Below are 26,947 nucleotides of genomic sequence, written 5' to 3' on the forward strand. Positions count from 1 at the left end.
GCCAGGAAAGATCACACATTCAGATCAAACAGTGTTACAGAGGGTCTAAACTGACTGTCAGCCAGTGGGGACATGGGATGTCAAAGCATAGACAAAATCATATGTATTTAACGGCAGTTCTGTGTAAGTATCCTCGTTGGCGAACCATTTTCCAAAATCTTGTTTATAGTTGATACAAAACGCACGATTCTTTTAAACAGCACTTTAAAACGTTTTACCTCCTAAAGGTTTATGTTTAGAATATATGAAAAAACATTTTTTACATTTCTTTGGCCACATCGATGGTTTATCTGTTTCAGGGGTTTTTTTTTCAGTAAATGTTTATTCAAAGTCACGTCGTTCTCCCAAACATGTAATCAACAGTTGTTTTCATATATTTCACAAGCAAATATTCTGCTCATATATATTCACATTCAACCATCATGCTTTTCTAACAATGTGTTTACACAAACAAAATAACCCACACAGTAACAAAAACACATGCCCATATTAAACATTGATATTCTTTCAGACATATTTCACCTAAACCATCCTTAAGCTTCAAAATAAAACAATACCACAAAAGTAAGTTCAGAAACAAACATTCTCTTATACCACAAAAAGGTATACATTTGTGTATGATTAATTCAGGGAGAAACACGTTTCACAACAGTGTCATTAACATAAACACATTTGTTGGGGGAGATCCCCCACAATACACAAAACACACACCCCCAGGAATGGAAGGACACAACCCAGACATACAGGTGCCAAAATGACCCACTGATTCAGTGGACAGGGTTACCCCTAACACCCCTACCACCCGCAGCACCCCCACCACCCCCGGCCATAAATTAGGTGTACCCACAGAACTGTCGGTCAGGAAAAACACAAACCATAAATTAGCCCTCTAGTTCTACCGCCGTGATTGACATTTTGACAGAACGTACTGGCTACGATGAAAACACGTGTATGGGTGTGTTTAGAGAGAGAGAGAGAGAGAGAGAGGCGTGTCTGAAAACACGTATGTGTGGGTGGGGTTTAGCGAGAGTGAGGTGTCTCAGTTTAACTTCATTACTGCTTAACACAGCGACTGGAAGACATCTCTGGAAAAAAACTTATCTCCTAGTTTAAACATCTTTTAACCAGCACTTTAACATTTTTACCTCGTAAGAATCTTTGTTTAGAAGTCATGTAATATGCGCTATTCTTTTTAAACAGCTCTTTTAACCATTTTTACATCTTAAAGGTTTGTGTTTAGAATGTATGTAATACAAACGATTCTTTTAAACAGATTATTTTTTTTTAAAAAAGACGCTTTAACTCCTAAACTTTTTATTCAAAGGTAAACCGGGATCCCTAAAAACATAATCAACAATTGTTTTCATTTATTTCACAAAACAAATATTCTACTCATATATGTACACATTCAAACATCATGTTTTTCTAACAGTGTGTTTACACAAACGAAATAACGCCACAAAGTAACACAAACACATGTCCATATTAAAAACATTATTTCTTTTCAGACGTATTTCACCCCACCAAAAACCAAACTCATTAACATAAACACCTTTTGTTGGGAGGGGGGCTATTCCCCCCAACACACACCTCTCCACAACACCCCCAGACACAAAGGAGCCAGACTGACCAGCTGATAAACTCCATAGGGTTACCCCCCTCACCACCCCTACAGACCTGCCAGTCAGGGAAGCACAGAGGGTCATAAATTATCACACACAACACTTTGACAGTTTGACAGAAAGTGTATGATATAACTACTCTTGTGCTATTTTCTTATAGACCCTTCCCATTTTGTGAAACTCAATAACCTTTTGCTGCACATCACAGCTACAGTTTTGCTTGAAAGTTTGAACCCTTTAGAGTTTTCTATATTTCTACATAAATATACACAAGATTTTCAGACAAGTCCTAAAACTACACAAAGAGAACCCATTTAAACAAATGAGACAAATATTATACTCGGTCATTTATTTATTGCAGAAAATAATCCAATATTACATATCTGGGAGTGGCAAAAGTATGTGAACCTTTTGCCTTCAGTATCTGGTCTGACCCCCTTGTGCAGCAATAACTGCAACTAAACATTTCCAGTAACTGTTCATTAGTCCTGCACATGGGCTTGGACATCAGTTTTGGCCATTCCAAACAAATAACTTTATTGTTCTTTAACCATTCTTTGTTTTGGGCCATTGTCTTATTGCATGCCCCACTTTCTCTTGAGATTCAGTTCAGTTCCTGGGTTCATTCTTGTCCTGTGGTTGGGGAACTCGCCACTACACTAATTATAATCTTTCAGATAGCTTGGAGATTTAGTACATGTAGACCTTCTTAACACAGGGTTTTCCATCCCAAGGAAAGTTTCTGACACAGCCACTTCAGAAGTTCCTCCCAGTTTTTGTTTGTGACTTTCCTCAGAGAATGAGGAACCTGAGTCTTTTGTAGAAGGCACTGGAATGTCAACATCTGGCCGTGAAGTGTCTAACAACTCTGGTGCTATTGATGTTGCATTGTGCCTGTCTCTCACCTGATCAATATGTCAGTGCACTACTTGCCCACTTCCCAATGCTACTGTGCACCATACAGGACCAGTCTTTTTCTGAACTGTTCCTGGAATCCAAGGAGGTCCAGAGCTGAAGTTCCTAGTATACACTGGGTCACCCACCACGAGATATCTTTCCTTTGCATGTTGGTCATGGTACCATTTTTGTCTCAATTGCTTGTTACGCACTTGACATTTCAAATCAGGATGAATGAGACCCCGTGTAGACCAGTTTCCTTCCACACAGCAGTTTAGCGGCTGATTTGCCAGTGGTCGACTGTGGCGTCGTTCGGTAACTGAACAGCACCCTGGCTAGCTTTTTCAATGGACTCTCAGCACTCTTTTTCATCAGGGTTTTGAGTGTTTGAACGGCCCTTTCAGCCAGACCACAGGAAGATGCATGGTAGGGTGCTGTGCTTGTGTTTGATTCCGTTTCTTTCCATAAACTCTTGGAATTCAGCACTGGTAAAAAAACATAACACAGAAACTGCTATGGTCTGACATCACTACTTCTGGTATGCTGTTTTGGCTAAAGGTTTGTCTTAAGCACTGAATGGTAACTGTGGATGTAGACTTGTTTAACAGATAAGCCTCTATCCATTTTGAGAATGCCTCTACCACGATCAAGAACATTCTACCCATCCACGGTGAACCGTAATCAATGTGAATCCTTCTCCATGGCTTCTCTGGCAACTCTCACACATGCAGTGGCGCGTTTCCCGGAGTGTTTCTGTTTTCCTGACAGACTGCACACGATTTGACCAATGCTTCCACCTCTGCATCCAAGTGTGGCAACCACATATAGCTACACACCAGGCCTTTCATCCTGGTAATTCCCGGATGGGTTTGGTGTAGACGTCTTAGAAGAGCCGCACGCCGCGGATATGGAATCACTACGCGAGTCCCCCATAACACAAAGCTTCCCTGTATGCAGAGTTCATCCTATTTCCTTACATATTAGGGATGTCACGATACCAAAAATCTAGTCGTCGGTACCGATACCACCAAAAGTACACGATGCTCAATACCACGGTGTGGTTTTTATTTAAAAAAAAGAAGAGAGAATTAAAAAAAATTATAAAATTAAAAACTCCTGGAGGACATCCTCCTCTGGCTGATACTGGCAGAGAGAGAGAGAGGGATATTTTAGTTCAAACACTGTCTGACCATGACTAATAAGTGCTAAGGTGCACTCCTAAACGCACACACACCCCTTATACTCTGAATGCAAGTATTAGTTTAAATTCACTGATATGGTGGCAGGATAAAAAGATTTATTAAAAGCATGAACATGTGAATAATTATTAGTGACATGAGGCTACATTTAGCTGACAGGACACGGGCTGAATGGCGATGCATGGTGGTCCATTAGGAGGTCATTTATAACATTGCAATGCGTTAGCGTTTAACAAATAACTGGATATCGCAAACATTACATGGAGCATAATGTTAGCTGATTTCACGGCTACAATGCCAGCTGTCTCAAACATAATATAGGACCTGTCTTTCGACTGTAATCCTATGGCATTAATGTTGTGACCTAAAAATACCTCTACTTCTCCCATGAACTCGCACTTGCTCCTTCTTTGTCTCAGTCCACTCTTTTCTATCCTACTCAGTACCTCATCCAAGTTCTGCAGATGTTCATTAGCCCCTGAGACTAAAATGTCATCCAGATAAACTGTGACGCGTGTGATGTCTTGCAGAATCCCTTCTATTGTGCGCTGGAAGATCGCTGGACTTGAAGCAACTCCAAATGGTGGCCTGCTGTAAGTACATAATCCCTTGTGCATGTTGATTGTAATGTACTTAGTGGAATTTTTGTCCAGCATTATCTTCTGATGCGCATGGCTCATGTCAGTTTGGAGAATTTTTCATCCTGCCGACTGAGCAAATAAATCTTCTACCTTGGGAATTGGCTACTGCTCCACACTAGAGTTGGATTTATTGTGAATTTATAATTGTAATTGTAATTGTGAATGTACCTTCACTACAATGAGAGAGAGGCCTTTAGTTGCATAGATGTTACCCTGGCTCCTTTATGACCTTACAGACTACTACTTGTCTTGCTCTTGGAGTGATCTTTGTTGGTTGATATCTCCTGGGGAGGGTAATGATGGTCTTGAATTTCCTCCATTTGTGCACAATCTGTCTGTGAGCAAATATTATCATTTTGTCTCGTTTGTTTAATTGGGATCTCTTGGTCTACTTTTAGGACTTGTGTGAAAATCTCTTGTTTTGGGTCATCTTTATATATGTTTATATATATATATATATATATATATATATATATATATATATATATATGAGAGACAGAAAATTCTGAAGGGTTCATAAACCTTCAAGCACCACTGAATATATCTTGGCCTCACCTATTGTTATGAATGAGTAAGAGAATTTGGCTTATGCGTTACCTATCCCTGTGAAACAGGAAGTCATGGTTGAACAATGTCCTGTTCCTAGTTACCCAAGTGTACAAAAAAGTAAAATATCAAGGGGAATATACGTCAAATACATTTCTCATGGATTCATAGGGGTGCCAATAATTGTTGTACACCTATTTAACAAATATTTTTTTATAAACTTGTGGTGTTTGCAATTGTTTATCCATGAGAGCAGAGTATTTTTGTGAATTTTTTTTTTGAACAAAAGGTTTTCTTCTTTGTTCATATTTACCAAGGGTGCCAATATTAGTGGAGGACACTGTACATGTCACTCTCAAGTGGAAACCTCATATGACACACTGTTACTTTTCAGGAAATAAAAACCTGTATTTTGTGAAGTCAACACCATTACAGTTGGTATTGTGGCTGTATATAAGGTCAAACACATCATTATATTAACATTTTACCAAAATGAAGCTCGTTTAAACCGCATGTTTATTCCTTACATAAATTAAACGCAAAGCATGTAGGGGTTCTACATGCATATAGTATTTGCACAATCAATAACCTATTAGAGTAATACATTGTGGTATATAAACTGAGCTTTGTGTTTGATGTGTCTGCAGTGTCCAAAGCCCGTGGTGGTGGAAGTGCATGGCGTGTGTGTGGAAGCAGGTCTGTTGGGAGTGTTAAGTACCATCATCTCATACACTCAGCAAACAATATGGATAGAACTTTCCAGAGTTGTGGTGTCAATTTCCTGCAAAGCTTTAACCATCAGAGAGTTATCTTTTACTGGGGCTTTTAGCTGCAGGAGACTGAATTACTAACAGTTTTTTTTGTGGATCTGATTTCTTCTTTCGCAGGAGTGGATCTAATCACAGCCTGTGATATTCGTCTGTGCACACAGGATGCCTGGTTTCAGGTGAAGGTATGAGGAACATTAACTTGCCATACATTGCTTGTTTACATGTTTACACCAAGATCTGTAAACAAGTTATTTTTGTCCATATGATCATATATAGAGATAGTAAGTGATGAGAAGATAAGAATGGGCTGATTGTTCTGACTTGTACAAGCCCCTATGAAAGAGTTGACCACAAGGGGGCACACTCTGAACAATTATTTACATTTGCAGTTTGTTGAAGATTAAATAAACCACAGTGAGCATCAGATGTCTGGTTTTAATACAAAGTGCACTATTTTATGATATTACCATCTTGTCATTTATCAAAAAAGAGCTTCAAAACCTGAAATTTGTTCATTTTTAGACAGAAAAATTCTGCAGTGTAGCTGTTCTAGTGGGCTTTCACACTGGAAGTTTAGTCCAAAACAGAGCAGTTTGCATGAAAAGTTGGTAATGTGACCGTCGTAATGTGGACTGGGAAGTGCACTGCGGTACCGAACCCGAGACTACCTGTAGAAGGTTGTCCGAGTTCGGTTACACTGGAACTGTGAATGTGAATTGTCCCATGAATGTGAACGCAACTTGTATCTGGGTCCACACTTGTTCAGGAAGTAGAGTAACCTGTGCTGAAGGCCTGTTGTGGTGATGACGTGTTATGACATGTTTTGGCCCAAATCTGCAGTAACTTTGAAAAAGTGGAAGCTCCTCTGAATATTGTGGAGTTTCTTGATTTTGTGTTAATTTCTGTGATCACAAAATGGTGAAATTCTGGACTGACACATGGAAGATATGGAATGATAACAGAAGAATGTGACTTTGGGTTGTACCGTGTATTTTTTTTCATGTAGCTTCATTATTTAGTATAAATGAAGGCAAGTGTGTGTTCTGTTCTTCATCTCTGCAGTCGTGTGTTCCCTGATAGTCAATGATTGCTGGAGCTCTGGAAATAGCAGGTGAGATTGCAGGCCGGAGTCCCGTCGCTGTCCAGGGAACCAAAATCAACCTCCTCTACTCCTGAGACCACAGTGTGACTGAGAGCCTAGACTACATGGTAATAATCTGCTTAAGACATGAATACCATTTTTAGCCTCAAGGTAGACCCATGCACACACAGTATGGCCGCAAACACAAAGTAGAGCGGTCGAAATCTGAGATTTCTCCTCTGCGTCTCCAGGCTACTTGGAACATGAACATGTTGCAGGCACAGGATCTTATGAAGTCAGCGCAGGCAGCCCTGGAAAAGAAGAGTCCGAAAGACGTGCCCTTCTCCAAGCTTTAAAGGAGAAGATCCAGGGCTGTTGAAGCTGTGGTGGAACTGAGACTTCATCATCCACATATCTTTAGTTCTTCTTGCTAAGTCTCAGTTTCTTTTTAGTCTTTTTATTTTTAGACTGGTCAAAAGACTGATTAGTGGAAGTGAAATGATAGATGAACTTTTAATTACTTGCTTTATTATTTGCAGGTGCCTTGTACAGTAAGACAGGGTAACTAATACTCAAAAGCTTGTTTTGTGTGTTAACATGTACAGTAGATGTACATATTTTTTCTGGTGCTGTGTGACTGCAGAATGTAGTGCAGTTAACACAGTAAATTTCCTTGGATGCTCACTTTTAACTCGAGGAGGTCACAGTTTGCCCAGACATCTTTTTTTAAATCCGTCAATCCATCACCCACACGTCATTCTGGGGGACGAAGAGGAGGAAGCTGGACAGATAAATTTATTTATTTATTTATCATTGCTGTGTTTCCTCAATCGAGTGCAGAAAGAAGAAAAACAACACAACTGATTTAAAATAAAAATATAGAAAACAATCTAATGTAAGGTTCTGATGCGGTTTGCTTTCAGCAGGAAGGCTGTCCTCTTTCCTGTTGCTCTTTCTTTTCTATTAGTCCATTTGTCCAGTCTGAATCGGTTTGATTGTTTGATTCGTTTCGAGACGATTCGGAGACAAATAATTTTCTAGTGAGAGTCGCACACTTCCAAACGAACTAGACTGAGATGTGTATTTGATTCTCACTAGAAAGTGATTCGACTCTGAATCAACTTGAAATGAATCAGTCAAACTGATTCAGACTCGATAAAAGGACTATGAGATGTGATTAAGATATATATTCCAATGTTTTGCTTTACAGTTCTACTGTGTGTGTGTGTGTGTGTGTGTGTGTGTGTGCGTGCATGTGTGTGTTTTTCAGGAAAACGAGAAACTCTGACACAACAGTACATCCTGACCATTGGTACTGTGTACACATCAACATACACACACGTCTCCATGCTGGACATCTCAGGAGCTTTCACACACAGTGCTAGGAATATCCCGGGACAGAGAAACGCACCTCCTAAGTGAGCGAGTTTAGCGTCAACCGGTGAAATTTGCTGTAGCGTGAACACTTCGCCTCTGTGAGCTTCACTCTCCGTCAGGTTCACTGTAATTAGACATAAAATGTACATAATGTTTATTTTTCATACATTTAGGATTTAATGGGTTTTTTTTTTTTACTCTTCGAGGAACAGAAATGATCTTTTGAGGCAGTTTCTTCATTACTACCTGCTCCGTTTGACTCAAAAATGTAACGACCGGTTTCAAAAAGTCACGATGTCTTCAGTTCATGTGATTTTACTGTTGAATTTAAACAGGAAATGTGAAATATTTTTTGTTCCTTTGTTTCCTCTACTGTCTTTTTGCTGTGATCTTGAACATGGTTGTAATTTTTTTTAAATAATAAATAAATGATCATTCTAGTTCTCTCACTTTCCTTGTCCTAATTGTCCTGTATCTGTTAAATCCGTTTAAATCCGTTAAATCCGTTAAATCCGTTAAATCCGTTAAATCCGTGTGGCCTTTCTGTCTGTATGAACACTTGTAGAAATGACATGTAGTCCATATTTTTAAATATTTTTATTCATGATTTTGAATTTAAATAAAGATATTCTTTAATTCTGTATTTTGTCATTTAATTATCATTAGAAATCAGAAGATCAGATTAAAGCCACGGCTTCTTTACCTGCCGAAGCTGTAAAACTTTCAATAAACCAGTCAATAGATCAGCTGAATAAATGTAGATTTTTAATTTGCTGATTAGATGTATTGATGGTGTTGATAGATTATTTGAAGATTTTTATTGATCTTGGACAATCATTCAGTTAAATATATATTTTTTAAAAACTTGATAAATAGTTGTTTAAATAAATGTAGTGTAATGTACTGAGTCAAATATGAAAACTACAAATAAATAAAATATATTTATATCTGTGTATAATTAAAAACCTCACTTAATACAAGAAATTCATATCCTAAATGTTGCAGGTGATTAATCTGATCATTTTATTCAGCTGTTTAATTATTACTTTCTAAATAATAAACAAATTAATGTTCTGGATTCATGAGGAATGTTTACATTTTGTGTCCAAACTCAAAAGTTTAAACAAAGTGTATATTTATGCTAATAAAGCACAAAGAACGTGAAACCTCAACACGACTACAATCATCGATGAATTAAATATTAATTTAAAAAAAATAAATTGAACAAGAGTAAGATAAAGTATATTTTTAATTAACATTTAATTAGAAAGGAGGACTTTTAAAGTGGATTTGATTTAAAATAATGATAAAGCTGTTTTTTATGTATTTGTATATCTTATCAGCTTTTTATGAAATAATATTTGGGTTTATTTTATTTTATTTTCTCCTCACAGATTCAAATTTACGTCAACGTCCGTCACGTTGGTGACGTCACCGCGAGCGCGAGAAGTCGAAGTGAGGAGCAGAAAGCGGTGTTAGTTCTGGCCCGTTTGGACCCAAACTAAAGTGAGTTTATTCGGTTCTGTTTTGTGCTGTATTGTGTGTATGTGTGTAGTTAACGGTGTTAACACCTGTGTTTCAGGTGTATCAGTATGAAGCAGGCGGTGACGGCGCACTGATTCACTCACGGAGCTCGGTTCACTAATGACCGAATCACCGAGGAACCGACCAAAGATAACTCACACCCGCACGGAGAAGAAGAACAAGAGGAGAAGAAGTGAGAAATAACATTTTATAACTTTTTTCATTCAGTCCTCTGGTTCAATATTAATGTTAATATTATACAAATATGCTAGCGGTGCTAGCTTTTGAGGAGGCAGTCCAGTCCACGCATGCGCAGTGTAATTAATGAGCAAGCTAATCGAAATGAGATTAGCAAATAGGTCGATGTTATTTTTGATTCTATTTAAAACGATGAATTCACTCTGTCAATAACTGCCCAGTCTGAGAATACTGCATGATTTACTTTTATAAGTGGACGTGGCTGAACGACATGTAGCTTCACTGGCTAATTAGAGCTCTTTTGCTAGTTTAATGGCTGAGTCATCCGGCTTCGCGCATGCGCAGTGTGGGTTAAGGCGCTATAGTTCTCTTCTTTTTTGTTTTAATGCTAAAGATGCATTACCGCCACCTACTGGACTGGAGTGTGGGCAGTCGATTGGCAGAAAAAATCAAATAAAATGGAAAAAAAAATTTTTATACCAAAACAATACTACGTAAATAATGGAAAATAAAGAGATAAATAACTATATACTAGATATTCAGCCACAGTTCTTGTATACTTATCTACAACCACTTCATATAGACACGTGTATAATCTAATAGACCTATATAAGATATAAGCCAGCACACCTATACTATAGCACTTGAATTGGAAACATACATTATCGTCAAACGTTTAGACACATTCATTCTTTATTCACCCCCCGAAAAAAATTAATCCAAAATAGATCAAAATAATTTAGGATATAATTTTTTAATTTTTAGGATCTTCAAAGTAGACGCCCTTTTTCCAGAAATGTATTCTTGGCATTTCTCACTTGATATCTTGAGGAATTTCCCTGAGATGCTTTTTAAACAGTAGCTGCGTTTACGTGGACAACAATAATCCGCTCTTAATCCGATTAAGACCATACTCTAATTAAGAAACTACCATGTAAACAGCAATTTTTACTTACCTTAATCTAATTAAGGTCATAATCGAAGTAAGCAATAATCTAATTAACCCTCTTACCCTGTATGGCCGAAAAACCGGCTTGCCTGTCTTTGATCTATTCCCGTAAGGACCATAGACCGGCTTGGTCGTCTATGCCAAATACCGTAAGGCCGATATAGAGGATTTACAGTGTAAACGTTATCCCCGTAAGGCCGGTGTACCGGCATTACTCTGCTATGATTGCTTACTTATTTAATTATTATTTTTTGACCCGGAAGGTTGATGACGTCACAACGTTATTACGCCGGCATTACGATGAAGCTGATCCAAGCATGAATATTGGTGTACTAGTAGAAGTGAACTAAAAATGCCAAAGCGAAAAGCTAATCGTGTTCCAGCTAAAGTCACACCTACAGTGAACACAGGTACATCTAAAACAGTGAAAAAAAAGAAAAAACATACACAGTTACACAGGCGAGAGCGAGGATTCTAGAAACTGAAACTGATAGTGACGCAATCTCTCCTGATTCAGACCCTGATCCGTCTTCATCTTCAGCATCAACCAGTGCGACTGACACTGCAGGGGTCTGGAGTCATCACGGGACCATTTCTGTGCATTCGTGAAAACACTATCTGCATTTCAGATTATCACCAGAAACTTGACTTTTGGCGCTAAAATGCATTTATTTATTTATTATTTATAAAGGCATTGACCACGCTGATGCTCGTATGGTACTTCTAAATGAGTAGAAGGATTTTAGCGAGCATTTTTCCGTCATTTCTCTAGTTAAGAATTGTGCTCTAAGTTTAGTAAAAACACTGAACTGCTTCATTTACAAAGTAATATTACACAAATACATTACTATAAGTTGTTTCAAGGCCTAATGTTCAAATTAAAATGTTGATTTTGGCCCAGGAACTCAGGGTTGGCGTGCTGTTTCTCTGGGGAATATAGGGTTATGGGACATAATACTGTGGGAACTTAGGGGCAAGAGGGTTAAGACAGGTGGAGTACTCCTGTTTTAGTCGCATTATGGACGTGTAGTAGTGACATGTAAACACCTTAATCACATTATGAACGTCGTGTGAGTTTTCACCGCATTTTGCGACAGGACACGATCACACACGGCAGTTTTACATTTTACGGCAAACAAGAGAGTTCGGCTGTGTCCCAAATCGCATACTTTCCTACTATAGGCCTGTAGTGGGGAAAAATACATGTATCTCGGCTACTATATAGACGGTAACTACGCGATTTGGGACGCAGCCCACGGCTTCAAGCAGTTGTCTATTAGCACATACAGCATGACAAATAATTAACTGCACTTAAAGCGTTCGTAAAAAAAATAAATAAAAACACTCAAAACTGTATACGGTACCATAATGAAGACGAACTGTATGTTGATACATGAAATTCTGGAGGGACGTCGGACGGCGTGGCGCGGTGACGTAATGACGCGGGCTGTTAATCTAATTATGTTCTAAAACATGTAAAACGGGAACATGACAGGAGTATTCTAAAAGCGACTCATGTAAACACCTTAATCACATTATTATCTTACTCAGAGTAAGGTCAATAATTAGATTACTGCTGTCCATGTAAACGTAGTCAGTATTAAAGCAGCTTTACAGAAACTTATACATTCTTTACATTTAGAAATTTATCCTTAACGTGCAAGCCAGAGACAAATTTTACAAAAGAAACATTTGTAGCATGCATATAAGGGATGTGTATTTACTTTAGAGACTATCCCGGGCAACACGAGGCTGAACATATAGCATATGGTTTTTCTGATTATATCATTCTTAAGTTTAATGACAGATATACACTACCGATCAAAAGTTTGTGGACACCCGACTGAAATGTTTTTCATGATCTTAAAAGCCTTTTGATCTGAAGGTGTACGATTAAATGTTTGAAATGAACGTTATACCAATTTACACTGCTGAATTTTTCAGTGAATCTCTTCCAGGAATGCTTTGAGAACAAGCTGCTGAATCTGACTGGAAGAGTTCTTCCTGCTGAGAGGATCCTACAGGGAGCGAGAGCAGTAAGGGGGACCACAGAGAACACAGAACTGTACACGACACGTGTTGCACTCTTGCTGAGTAGAGTTTGTTTGTGTGTGTGTGTGTGTGTGTGTGTGTGTGTGTGTGTGTGTGTGCAGTATGAGTATAATCTATGTGACGCGGATCGGTCTAAAGAGATGTGAGGTCTTCCTCTGATGACCAGCATGCCTCTGGAGATCTGGCTGCTGTCCCATACGCGCCGTAACGCTGACGTCGCTCACTCACTGCTGCAGACCCTCAACAAAGTGCCCGTAGGCATCCACCTTCAGAGGCCCGGAATGTGAGCCAACACACTTGACCAGTGTTTAGAAAGAAATTGTAGCCTGTGCCATTACTGCGTCCTGGGCTCTTTTTAAAATTCACTCCTCGTGAGCTTCATGAAAGGGACGCTAGTGTGTAGCACTGTTAATTTCAAATTATTAAAGCGGTCCTCGTCAATTAGGTAGTGCAGAACTTTGCTCTCATATTGTCCGTATTCAGCTAAAGTCCATCAGTTAGGCACAAACGTTTCAATGGTCTCGGCAAATAAACGTGTTTTCCGAACTGCACGCTCTAAAATGAAGAGCTTCTCGACAGCTTTTCTTTCATTCATAGCGGAAGGCAGTGGTTACTGTGCGTAGTGTTTTATTTGAACCAGAGCCATGTTGAGCAAGGATCATGTCTTAATTGCAGCATTAACACTTTTTATCCCCCCCACTTCATTTTTTTTCTGTGTGCAGGATGGAGTACGATGATCGACAGGAGGCTCTGCTGAGAGCTCTGCAGCAGAGAGTGGGGCAACAGGTTCAGATGGTGGGTCTCACACACTGGGTAGAATCAAGTGTGACCATGTAGTTTGTTTAGGATTCAAATATTAAAGTATTTTACTATACTGAAAATGTTCAGGTTAGCATCCGTACTTTTTAGGGGTTAAGGTATAGAAAATGTATTGCTTAGAAAAACCGTACATGTGATTAGTAATGTAACGACCATTATATTCATTATTTGACTGAATAAGTAATGCACTCGCTGTCCATTTTATTAGAAACACCCTCACATTCATGTAGTTATTCAATCATGGGGCAGCGGCATGATGCATAAAAAGAACTTGAGTTAACGTTCACGTCAATGCATAAAAAGTTACTGTTCACGTCAAGCATCACAATGGGTGAAAATTGTGATCTGTGACCTTTACCGTGGCATGGTTGTTTGTATCAGATGGGCTGGTTTGAGTATTTCAGAAATTGCTGATCTCCTGGGCTTTTCACACAGAACAGTCTGTAGAGTTTACTAAGAATGGTGCAAAAAACATTGAGAGAGCAACAGTTGTGTGTGGATGGAAACGCCTTATTTCTGAAATACTCAAACCAACCCATTTGGTACCAGTAACCATGCCATGGTTGTTTGATGTACACATTAACTGAAGCTCTTGACCTGTACCTGCATGATTTTATGCAGTGTGCTGCTGGCACATGATTGGCTGATTAGATAACTGCTTGAATGTGATATGAAATATATGATTGAAAGGACTTTCATTTAAAAATAAATAAAATAAAGGGGGGGGAGAAAAAACCCACATTACTATGGGTAAATAATATAGATGGCACTAGTGCTGCACAATAAATCGAATATCGATGCGATTTTGACGGCCCACGATTAAATGAACATGATCGACTGCGATATTAACGTTTAAAGTTCGTCCTCCGCTAATAGAAAACTCAGCTGCAGATCAAATCAAGCGCTTCCTACACTTATAGCCAATCACCATAGGGCAGCGCAGGGATGATGTCATTTTGTAGTGCCAAAACCCAGAAATGGAGTTAGCATTTTAGCCCTCGAGCTGCCAGGTTCGCTTCGAGCTCCAGCGCTTTGCGTGAGGAGAAATCATGACATTAACACGCTATAAGGTGGGTTTAATTCAAACTTCTTTATTAAAAAATTCCTCACCAACCATAATCAAGAGTAGCAACTGTTCCGTCTGTAAACATACAGTAAACTGCCGCTCTCCTTCACTAACTCTAATTCACTTCATTTAAACTCACGGTTGCCAGATATCACTAGAAAAGTCAACTCCAGTTTCCATGTTTTGATTTAATCCCCCCAAAACATTATCACCAGACATGGACACTGTACTGGGGAAACGATCTAAAACTGATAGGCAAAAATAAAACTACTAAAATGTAAAGACAGAAAATGTGCTTAGTTATAAATAAATCATTTTATATATATATATATACATACATACAAATATATATATTTTATATATATATATACAAATATATATTGGGGCACACGGTGGCTTAGTGGTTAGCACGTTCGCCTCACACCGCCAGGGTCGGGCTCGATTCCCGTGGCCCTGTGTGTGTGTGTGTGTGGAGTTTGCATGTTCTCCCCGTGCTGCGGGGGTTTCTTCCGGGTGCTCCGGTTTCCTCCCCCAGTCCAAAGACATTCATGGTAGGCTGATTGGCGTGTCTAAAGTGTCCGTAGTGTATGAATGGGTGTGTGAGTGTGTATGTGATTGTGCCCTGCGATGGACTGTCCAGGGTGTACCCCGCCTTTTACCCGATGCTCCCTGGGATAAGCTCCAGGTTGGATGGATGGATGGATGGATATATATTATTATAGTAACTTCATTAAATATAAATGAAATGAGAAATGTTTAATTACCATGGGTTGCATTTAATATCAATTTGACATTAAGCATAGTTCGCTATTTCATTGAAAGCTATTAGCCTTTTTTCCTAATAAGGATCACTTTTGTGTTAGTCTACTTTTAATTAGGACTCTATTGTTTTTAAGATATCTAAAAATAAATATTTTATGTTTGTTTATTTATCAATTAACCAACAGTATCTCATTGCTATTATTTTAATTCAGTTAACAGTTACCATGAGCAGAGAGCTTACATTTAACTGTTTATGATAGACTGTATGATTAAAGCTTAAATAAAAATAGATTGGTATCTGGATCGGTATCGGCTGTAAAAATCCTGATTGGAGCGTCCCTAATGAACACCATTAAACTAAAGCGCTTTGCATCTGACGGGTAAATGAACTCACCCAATCACATCCTATATGAGATTATTCAGATATCTACACAATACACACAGAGCGGTTTGAGAACTGACTCCAGCCCAGAACCATGACAGTGGAAATGTCTAATAGTGTAGCTTTAAATATATTTAAGAGGAGCAGACTTCAAACACTGAACATTGAGGTTTATTGTATTTGTTTACAAGGTAAACAGGTTAACGGTGGTTTTGTGCATACAGTCTGTAAAATTAACTGAAAATATTACATTTAGTTTATCTGAAGGTAAATTAATGTGTCATGGCTCACACCATGTTCCTAAATTCTGTCATAATTGACCAGCTCAAGTTTTCTCATGCCTACTTGTGTGTTGTATTGTGGCATGAGAGAACTTAATAAATGTGAAAGTGCAATAAAAAATGTTATCACTAAAATCAATGAATAATCGTGATAATCGAGATCTCAGTATTAATCAAAATAATCGGGATTATCATTTTGGCCATAATCGTGCATCCCTACATGGCACTGATCCAGGACCTGATAGCAGCAAAAAAACGGTGGATCAGCTGTCAGAGATAACAGAAATCAAATCATATAACTGATGCATGTAAAAGAGACGTGACTGTTCTTTCGCTAGGATTGAATTCATTATATTCATACTTTATGTATGGGTTTCTGTATGAAAGTTTAATGGTAAACCGAGTGCTTCAGTTAAAATAATGAGCGTTGTAGATCTTAAAGAAAACAATATCGGATGGGTATCGGCTGATACTCAAGCTTTTGATTAAGGAAAATAAAAGCTAGTATCATGACACTTCTAGTAAATAAGTCAAATGAAATTGTTTTTATTTATTTATTTATTTTTAAAATTGAATGTTTAAGGATATTGCTGTTTGATTTTCTTTGTTAAAGTCGTTTCACCTTTTGTGATGTGACACACGCAGTGCAGTGCAACTGCTTCTATGTGATTTGTCACAGTATATCCTTTTATGGGTCTAAGCATACGGCATAAGATAATTTTAGATTAACAGCCTCAGTCTACAGATTACCATTACTTCTTGTTCTGAAGCACTCACTTTAAATCATGTGTGTAAGGTGGTTGTGAACCAACCGTAAGGATAAATACGATTGCATAAAGAAGTACCTGTGTGTGTACCGTCCCACTCCAAGCCAGTGTGTGGTGGCTCACACCCTCAGCAGACCTCAGACCCTCATGACCATAGCCACAAAGATCTCCTTGCTGATGAACTGCAATATATAAATATATAAATATCTGATCTTGTAACTGATCAACAGTGGCACCTCCTAACCCTGGTGTTATTCTATTAAAACATTGTTTTAGTGACTTCTCCTGCTCTTTCAGTTGAAGCACCTGATGATATTGGTATCGACTGCTACCACGACAGTGCCACAGGAAAGAGATCCATCGGTGCACTGGTGGCCAGCCTCAACCCGGGCATGTCCAGGTACTTAAAGCATGACTTGTGTGGACTCTGTAAACAGCTTTAAGAAGGGTTGTGTTTAATGAACTAGATTTTAGATTTGAACTTTTCCACCAGTCTTCAGAAGAGAGGGCATTACCCTTTGTGGTTTATCGTAACTTTAGGAGAGAGAAAAAGTACAATATCGTTCTTTTAATGAATAAAACGTTTAATTGTCAAATTGCTGAGGTATAAGGAATAAAAAGCATCCGGAAGACCTGTTTAGCTTAGTGGTGCGTCACATTACACCATCCTGTCGTTGATTGATAATCTTTCTACATATAGCAGCATGCTCATGGTTTCTTTATTTGTTGATATTTTTTAATCCCTCGTATGTCTGCATATTGTTACCACTACAAACGATCAGTAAAGATTATGAATCCAACAAGAGTTTTTCAGCTCAGTGGTGGGGAAATTTCAGAGACTTTTAACACTACTTCCTGCATCTCAGGATTCTTTACTCAGGCCTGAGCTGGTTCTCTTAATCGCACACACTGTTCTCTGTATTTCCATTTCCTTCCAGTTGAAGGACAGAATCACAATTTTTTAGTCTTGAATCCTCTGAACGTTGTTTTCCTCGCTACTACCCCCACCTTCATCTTCCTCATAAAGGGTCTGGGCCATGCTCTGTATGCTATGTGCTCTGTATGCTATGTGCCACTGCTCTGTAACCATGAGAGCACCGTCCTTCTCTCAGGTGGTGTTCAAAGTGTGCAGGGTATGAAATGCACTCTGGGAGGAACATCATGCTCATAAATGACCTCGTTACACTGCAATCTCTTTGAATTCCGACTTTACACTCAGGATGAAATACTCACACTGCAGTCTGACGGAACGTCAGACTGCAGTGTGAGTATTTCATCCTGAGTGTAAAGTCGGAATTCGACTTTCGACTTAAAGCTGTGGGAGAAAAAGCGAGCAATTTTAGAATTGTCACTTCAGTTAAGAAGCGCATTAAGACATCGCTTTTTGTTTTGATTTCTTTTCCTCAGCTGCACTGAAGGTCTACTTCAAATACAACGAATGTTTGCCGTCACGCATCGTGGTGTACCGAGACGGCGTGGGTGACTGTGTGCTGCTGAGCGTAGTCGACTATGAAGTGCCTCAGTTCACGCAGTCCATCAAGGCCATGGGTGAAGATTCCGCGTGAGACTCGACACATCTCGATAAAACAGATTTGACGCACGCTTTTTGGGTTTTCTCTCAGCCATCAGTGTTTCTGTGTACAGGCCCAAACTGACCGTGTTGGTGATGAAGAAACGCATCTCTTCCAGATTCTTCGCAGACTGAGCAACCCTCCTCCCGGAACGGTCATCGACGCCGAAGTCACGCGACCCGAGTGGTGTGTTCAGGCATAGTTCATCCATCTTTTTCTCTGGTGGTCTTTCTGATCGCAGCTTCAGGTTGCGTTCGGTGTGTTTTAAACGCTGATGGCTTGATTTGTCAGGTACGACTTCATCATGAATCACAAAGTGCGCTTCGGCAGTGTGGCCCCCACTCGCTCCAAACCTTGCAGGGTTAAAGATACGAGCTATACGAGATCAAGCCTGCGATCGGAGCGTCCGTATGCTCAATGTTTACAAAACTGCAAGAACGGAAGCGAAATGCTATTGGTCAAACACGTCAGAGTTAATGTATTGTTCTGATGGCTGAAGGAAAATTTTACTTAACGGTTATATCTTAAGGGTGAGCTGAGGTTGTGTATAATTAGTTTAGTAGAGAGAGAGAGTGTAAGAGAGAGAGTGAGTGATGTGGAAATAAAGAATTAACAGGTGCTGTGAATTGAGGATGTGTAGGAAAAAAAAGTATATTTAAAGCAGATGAATGAGTGTATTAGAAGCCGGGAAAGGTGAGGTTTCCTTCGTGTGTTTCCTGGAGGATGCAGTAGAGGTGTGTGTGTGTGTGTGATTTCCTGTATACATATATACACTTATAAAATATACACATATACACACGGTTGTGTAGTTTTAGAAACATCTGGGACTTGAATTTTCAGTGTGCACATGATAGATGTGCTATATAATGTAATTTAGAAACAGGTGGATTACACTAATATTTTACACTAAATATGAAACTTATTCACTTCGACTGAACATTAAATGAATCTCAGAACTGAGACAGTATTAAACAGTCAGTAACAGAGGCCCCTGTGAGAATCAGAACCTCAGGTTTAATCAGTGTTGTGGAATGTGATATGATCAAATCAACAAGTTAGTATATTTTACTTGTACTCTAAACCGGTTATCTAGGAATTGTTGTAGGGGGAAAAAACTATTTGAGTCAAGCACTTTCCTTTAACTGGAGCTGAAACTTGTTGTTAAAGCGTTTTTGGCCTTTTGTCAACCCTACAGTGCACGTCGCCGAGGCGCGTTCACTATTCACGTTTTCCTACAAAATGTCACCTCCTGTAATAACACGAGCACTGCTTTTTTTATTCATTTAAATATTTTACATATACGGATTATATACTTTCTATACATTTACAAAAGGCTGGTGCAGATTTAAAACGCTCTGAAAGTTTACACTAAAGGAACAGAAATTATTATACATTTTTTAAACCGGTTTATGATGCTCGTGAGTGTGGCTCTGTGACATTTAACACCTTCAGCAAGACTTTAACGCGAACACGCTTTAAACCGGTATTTCCCGTCGCAGCACACGCACAGGTTTGTTTAAGATTAGCACGCGCACACTTATAATATTGTCACTACAGATCCCATGGAAATTAATGCTACTTTTAAATGGTTTTACTCTTCACCTTATAAATCTGAATTTCCTGCAGACGATACTAAAGTGAATGCATTTCTTCAAAACCTTTGTACCCCTGTTATTGATTCGAATACTGCCATGCAACTGGACTCCCCACTCTCTCTTGAAGAAATTTGAAATTCAGTTAAAACTATGCAGTGTAACAAAGCTCCTGGCCCGGACGGGTTCCAGTTGAATTGTTTAAAGCATCTATTGGAAAATTAGCTCCATTGCTTTTATCTGTGTTCAACGAATCCTTGGAATGTGGGTCTTTGCCTCCAGCTCTGACACAAGCCACTATAGCTCTCCTTCTTAAGGAGGGTAAGGATCCAACCTCCTGTGGTTCTTATAGGCCGCTGTCTCTGCTTAATGCAGATGTAAAGGTGTTGGTAAAAGTAATGGCATCTCGTTTAGAGAACGTTATCCCTTATATCTGAAGAGCAAACCGGTTTTATAAAGGGACATCAATTGTTTTTCCAATACCCCTACGCTCTTTAAATTATTCAAAACATTCGGCTGAGATTGTGATTTCTTTAGATGCTGAAAAATCATTTGACAGGGTTGAATGGGTTCAATCCACATCACAGAGGAATGATTTCTAGGATTTATGATTTTATTCTGGCGTTAGGTAGTGAGGCGAGTACCAAATTAAGAATGTGTGGGAAATGGTGTTAGGAGTACAGATAAGTGAAGAGTGTTGGGAACGTGCTATAGGTAGGATACAGTCTACCACTTCCTGTGCTCATCTTGGACTCATCCAGTTCAAAGTTTTACACAGAATCCATTTGTCTAAGTCGAGACTTTTTGTAATATATCCAGAAGTAGAGGACAAGTGTGATAAATGCCATGGCTCTCCCGGTCATCTTGGCCATATGTTTTTCTTTTGCCCTGATCTCCATGGTTTTTGGACTGGTTTCTTTACCATCATGTCCACTATTCTCAGAGTAGATTTAAAACCTTGCCCATTGATTGCTATATTTGGGATTCCTGATGCCTCAGTTCCATTATTGCTCTGTACAAAAAGATATCACTTTCACATCCCTAATAGCAAGACATTCCTGCAACTGGTTCGTGTAAATAACTCGTACAGTCAGGCAGGTGTTCGTTGTTTAAAGAAACCTTTTATTTAACAAAAAAATAAAAAAAAAAATAAAATAAATAAAAATCGGCTCTTCAATCTTCCACCTCCTTCTGAAAAGACACAGACGAAATAGAAATCACACGCTGCAAGGACACAGCCAGCTTCTCTTTTACACACACCTGAGAGGAGATAAACCAGCTGAACTTTCTAATCTTACATTAAACATCCAAGAAGCAGCTTTCGGGTCACAGTGAGATATTAATGACAAGTTCCTGTAATTCTACTTCTGCTTTAAACTCGAACCTGAGGGTGACGACGCCATCTCAAACTAAAACAACTTCCATCTTCAAAGCTACAGTGCAGAAGAGTTATTCTGACCGTGGTGGAGTATTTCAGTGTAGTACCTTCTGATCGGCGATCAGCCTGCCATCATGCAGCTCACCTTCCGTCACCATGTCCTCCTTCTCGGCTGCATGTTAGATGCAGTCAGTGAAACCGGTGCGTAATGAACCTGTAGAGAGAATGAATGAATAAGTTCAGATGTTACTTTAACACATCTGTGAGTGCCTTGACCTCGGACATGATCTGCCTGGCGAGGTAGGAAGCGTGAGGTTAAACGCTGTGACTGTAAATAAACACTGAAACAGGTGTTGACTCCTGCACTTACCACATGCGCAGAAACTCCGGCAAGAGCCTAAGGATCCTGATCTGAGCCAAACGTATCCTCCACTGAGCTCTCAACACCTACAGGAACACAGGTCTTTTAAACTCACGCACTTCGTTGTACATCTAAACCGTTATCCATGGACAGAACACACACTCTCCCCAAACAATATAAACACAGTAAAATAAAACTCAAGTGATCGAGTCACTGATGAATCGTTAGAGTGGTTGAACTTAGTTTAAAAAAAAAAAAAAAAAAGTTAAGTTTTAATTAGATGAATTGTGCATCCTTACCGCCGGGTCTGGAGCTGCAGCCTGTTGGCCGTGCCCTACGCCACGGTATGGCGCATTTTCTTCACCCTGTCCTCCTTCTCGGCTGCACGTGAAGCGTGAGTTAAACACTGTGACTGTAAATAAACACTGATAAACAGGTGTTGACTTACCCTATGCACTGAAGTTCCAGCCTTAGACTATTGATCCGAGCGATCAGAGCCGCCCGCTGAGCTGCCAACAACTACAGGAACACACGGGTCTTTTAAACTCACGCACTTCGTTTTACATCTCCATCAGAAGACGCAGTAGGCCTAATCAAAGGCCAGGTAGAGGTCATCTAGTCCAGATACCTTGTTGCACCATTGACTTATGGTGAGGAGGGAGGGGAACTGTCGTTAGTTGTTTTCGTTTAAACAAACAAGTAAACAAATAAATAATATTTTATATTCATTTCAGATCTGTTGCACTTTTATTATTATTAAATTATTCAACTGTTAGTTAAAGGCGCAAAAAAAAGGAATCCACAATGCAATTAATAATTAACCAATTTAAATCTAATACATTTATTTTCTAGTATTTCCCCCAGAAGTTTATGTAAATATAAATAAAAGCTTCTCATTGTTGCCAGATTGAACAATCGAGTGCAATTTGAAACGTTTTTTTTCTTCTGACGATTTTCATTATCGATTATCATCAACTATTATGGATTAGTTGTTGCAGCTCTATTTGCAACACATTATACTAAGAATTGTGTGGTATTTTAAGATGTTTGTTCAAGGTAATGCAGTTAATACCCATTGCAGTTCTTTATACTTCGGGGTTATTACTCAGATTATAAATGTATTTGAGTGAGGACATTTATCACCTGTGTGCTTTTTCTGCATTGTTATTAGCATATGTACTGTATGATTTAGTAAAATAATCATTAGCCATTACGTTGTTATTCTGATTACTCTGGGTGTGTGTGTGAGTGAGTTCATGCTCTTGGGTGTGTGTGCTGTGTGCTGCACTTCCTCTTTTTGGTCAGGCCCTAGGCCTTGCTGTAGTTAACTTTTAAGAGACACGGTTTATAAGGAAGAGAGCGTGACTCTGTTCTTTCCCTTATTCTCAATAAATTCTCATTCTCCATATTGTATTGCCCTTGTGTTTTATTTCTATCAAAAATCTTCTCCAACACTGATAACGATCGGTCTGATAAGACCTGAGCCAGGAGAAGACCGTTCCCTTAATGCCAACAACATTTTCTAATCTATCTAGCGCAGAGGTGCCCAAACTTTTTCCAAGTTTGGCCCGCAGGCCCTAGTTTGGGCACCTCTGATCTAGCGTGTAGCGGAGCGTTGATTCAGTCGCCTGATCGAGTTCTATCGGATCAGACGGTGATCCAAATCTAACTGATGTCTGTGCGAGGTTATTGATGAAGCTCGGTGCAGTAGCTGATGTGAAAGTACATTTTATGCGGTGGCGAGGTGGAAATATGATCCATACGTATTATGAGTGAGATAAGAATGATCGGAGACAACTTCAGACTGTGGAAGTGTTACAATATTTTCTATATTTAATCCGTACGTATGAGGTCAAGAGTGTGACCACCATTATGAGTAGGCCCGATTACGTTCTGATTGACCTCTACTGAATCTAAGATGGACACAACCGCTGTTCTCAGAGGGTCTTCTGGGTTATCAAAGTGAATATTAAAATCACAGACGATTAATGCTTTATCTACAGACACAACCAGGTTTGAGTTAAAGTCAAATTCACTAAGAAATTCAATATATGGCCCTGGGGGTCTGTAAATAATAATTAGAGGAATTGACTTATTTTTTGTGGCTACATAAGTTATGCTGGTATAAAGAATTTCAAAAGAAGTAAATTTATGCTTAGGTTTTTGTGTGACGCCTAGATTTTGACTATGGATGAGACCAACACCTCCTCCTCTACCAGTTGAATGAGGCTGATGTACATAACTGTATCCAGGAGGACTGGCTTCATTTAATGCTATGTACTCGTTTGGTTTAATCCAAGTTTCCATTAAACACATTAAATTACATTCCTGATCAGTAATGATGTCGTTAACAATAAGAGCCTTAGACGCAAGAGATCTAATGTTTAATAGTCCTAGCTTCAGATTAAAGGTGCTGGATGTGCATTCAGTATGATCTAATTTTAGGTTAATTAGGTTACTAAAACAAACATTCTGAAATTGTCTATGTATTTGTGTAGCTCGGGGAACAGACACAGTCTCTATAGTATGTACTACAGGTGTTGGACTATTAATTGAACATTGCTTATGATGAACGTTGTTATTGTAGAAGATGTGCTTACGGTAGACAGTCACTTGGAGTGTAGCGTCTTGGAGATGTTGTCAGACAGCAGTTCCGCTCCGAGGCTGCTGGGGTGCAGGCCATCAGGACGAAACAACCTAGGACGCTCCCAGAACAGATTCCAGTTATTAACAAACAGCAGATTCTGTTCATTACACTGTGAGGGAAATTATTCATTTTTACTTTGAAATAGTTTTGTTCTTGTTCTGTTTCATTCTCATGTGAGGATAACGACTCAGAAGGCCATGTGATGTCACTGAGATCAGTACAGAATGTTTATCTGCTTACAGAGACACAAACATGTTCTTCTGTTCAAGGTTCATCTAAACATCATCTAAGATCCTAAAACAAAACCTGTTTGAACTGCCTCAAACTGCTTCTTATCGGTACACAGAATGATGTCATGCTCTGAGTTTCATATATATATATAGTAGTGGTTTAGTACAAGCACTTCAGAGCGCTCTCATTATTCTGTCCTGCTTTATTCTATCCTGTATTAACCATCTTTCTGTAATAAACCTTTTTACCTTCAGAGGATGAGTCTGTGAGTGTTGTCTAATTTCCACGACAGGTACAACGCACTACAATGCACACGTCCTGTGCCGATACCTGCAACTCCAGAACCTACAGCAAAAATCAACAGTCAAAAAAACGTACTGGAATAGAATGTCATTCTACTGTACTTAATGTGTTAGAATGGGCTTCATTACAACGTCATGTAAAAGACGATGATAAATATTTATGAACGCTAATTTTGTAGAAATACGAAGGTGATGATGGATAAAACATGCTTGATCACCATGGCATGGACTCGCATAGTTACAGTAATGACAGGAAATGTTACCGTAGTGAGAGACCCATCATCATACTCCTCCTCCTTCTCTCTGTTGTGTTACCTGGAGCACTAAGAAGCCCTCCTGTCATGTATCTGGGCTCAATCGCTCTGAGGACCTCCATGGTCTCATACTGACCCGGACAGGCCTTGAGCTTATCCCGAGTACCCAGCATGGACGTCAACAACACCAAGCCCACACGGAATATAATTTTCACTCCTACACAAAGAAAGAACGAGGGAGAGAATATACATTTCAACAGGAACGACTCAACACAGAAAGAAAAGAAGGACAAGTGTGTGTTTGTGTCTGACCGTCACACAGGAACATGTCCCACACTCGGAGGACTGAGGCCCAGGGCAGAGTTCTGGAGAAGGCACACATGAACCACTCCATCATGTAGAGCACCGGCTCGATCTTGTGCTTGTCCAGGTGCCGATACGCCACAGGACACACTCGCTGCACAGCGCATGCAGGATCTCTCCGTCCAGCTGAACCGCCTCCTGCACACATGACGGTTCACAATAAGCACTATAACTTGCTGTTAAAAACACAAAACAACTGTTCTCTTACACAGAGAAGCCCTGTTTCTAACAATACACTGTGCAGTGCAGAAATCAGGGAGGAAGAAATAAAACACGTAAAATTACAAAACAAAACTACAGCTCACACTAAAATACATAAACACACACTCACAATAATATAGAACATTAAACCTTAAAGAAAAAACTAAGCAAAACTGCCTCATGAACACAGCAACACATACACACAAACACAAGATGGCAGTGTTGAGTCGCCTCGTACAGCGGAGCAGGGTGGGGTTTGTAGCTCCGATATATAATTTCTAACAGACCTTATGATCTGTGTGGCATTACAAAACTAAATTACCGAGTGTGAATGTTTCCTCTACAACTTCAGACTGAACTGAACTACATTCGCTTCAGTCAGATTCCAGTTTGTCACTTTTTCACACCTGCAATCCACGGATACACAACTATAGCCGTTTTAAAAACGTTCATTCAGTCCGGTTTCTCGTTTCTACTGTACTTCTATGTTCCAATTTATTTAACTAGGCCTGTAAAAAGAAAAAAGAAACCAAACACTTGGCAAATGGTACTTCTCAGCTTAATTTGATTGGTGAACAAATACAGTGGTCTCAGTTGATCCTAAATGTTTCTTTCCCAACAAAATAGAAGGTTTAACTAAGAAAAAATGTAATTTCTCAGGAAGTTATTCAATGAACTAACAATGAACTATTTTGGCCCTTCAAAGCTATTCAGTGATGAATGTAGCCACCCTTCTTTTCAATAACCGCCATGAGCCTTCCATCCGTTGAATGTCAGTTTCTTGATCTGTTCATGATCCATTTTAGCTGAATGGAGCATTGCCCTGCATAAAGATCATGGTCTTCTTGAACGTTGCTGACTTCTTCCTGTACCATTGCTTGAAGAAAGGATCTTCTACAAACTGGCAGTAGGTTTGGGAGTTCATTTTCAGTCCATCTGCTCCATCTATAGTCACTCTTATTTCATCGGTCCATGAAACCTATAAGGAATGGTCTTCAGGTATTTCTTGGCCCAGTCATGATGCTTCAGCTTGTAAGTCTTATGCAGTGGCGGTTGTATTTCAGCCTTCCTTACTGTAGCCATGTCTCTGAGCACTTGCCACCTTGTATTTCTG

At 39.3% G+C, this 26,947-nt stretch overlaps 1 protein-coding gene, 1 long non-coding RNA gene and 1 pseudogene across 3 annotated transcripts; 2 read left to right on the forward strand and 1 right to left on the reverse strand.

Annotated features, from left to right (window-relative positions):
- The first annotated feature begins 5,172 nt into the window (after nucleotides 1-5,172).
- Nucleotides 5,173-8,503, forward strand: LOC128604764 (uncharacterized). 2 transcript variants are annotated; one of them, XR_008385289.1, is made up of 4 exons: nucleotides 5,173-5,601; nucleotides 5,793-5,857; nucleotides 6,738-6,884; nucleotides 7,008-8,503. It is a non-coding gene; the product is annotated as an uncharacterized LOC128604764 (long non-coding RNA). The 2 variants fall into 2 exon arrangements; XR_008385288.1 differs by lacking the exon at nucleotides 5,173-5,601 and having other exon boundaries at nucleotides 5,629-5,857.
- A 1,079-nt stretch (nucleotides 8,504-9,582) lies between these two features.
- LOC128604757 (piwi-like protein 1) lies at nucleotides 9,583-19,773 on the forward strand (annotated as a pseudogene).
- Nucleotides 19,774-24,901: 5,128 nt separating this feature from the next.
- On the reverse strand, nucleotides 24,902-26,658 carry LOC128604759 (TBC1 domain family member 10A-like). Its single transcript, XM_053619866.1, has 2 exons — nucleotides 25,582-26,658; nucleotides 24,902-25,486 (listed from the first exon to the last, which is right to left on the reverse strand). The coding sequence occupies exons 1-2, from the start codon at nucleotides 25,778-25,780 to the stop codon at nucleotides 25,275-25,277; spliced, it is 411 nt and encodes a 136-aa protein (XP_053475841.1). The 5' UTR covers nucleotides 25,781-26,658; the 3' UTR covers nucleotides 24,902-25,274.
- Between the last annotated feature and the right edge of the window lie 289 nt (nucleotides 26,659-26,947).

Source organism: Ictalurus furcatus, unplaced genomic scaffold (genome assembly GCF_023375685.1).
Source record: "Ictalurus furcatus strain D&B unplaced genomic scaffold, Billie_1.0 scf2, whole genome shotgun sequence".
Taxonomy (NCBI): Eukaryota; Metazoa; Chordata; class Actinopteri; order Siluriformes; family Ictaluridae; genus Ictalurus; species Ictalurus furcatus.

Coding starts and splice junctions, on each gene's coding strand:
- LOC128604759 (XM_053619866.1), bottom strand. CDS start 25,780: ATGTGTGCAGGAGGCGGTTCAGCTGGACGGAGAGATCCTGCATGCGCT. Junction 25,487..25,581: donor GGACATGTTCCTGTGTGACG/GTCAGACACAAA, acceptor TTCTTTGTGTAG/GAGTGAAAATTATATTCCGT.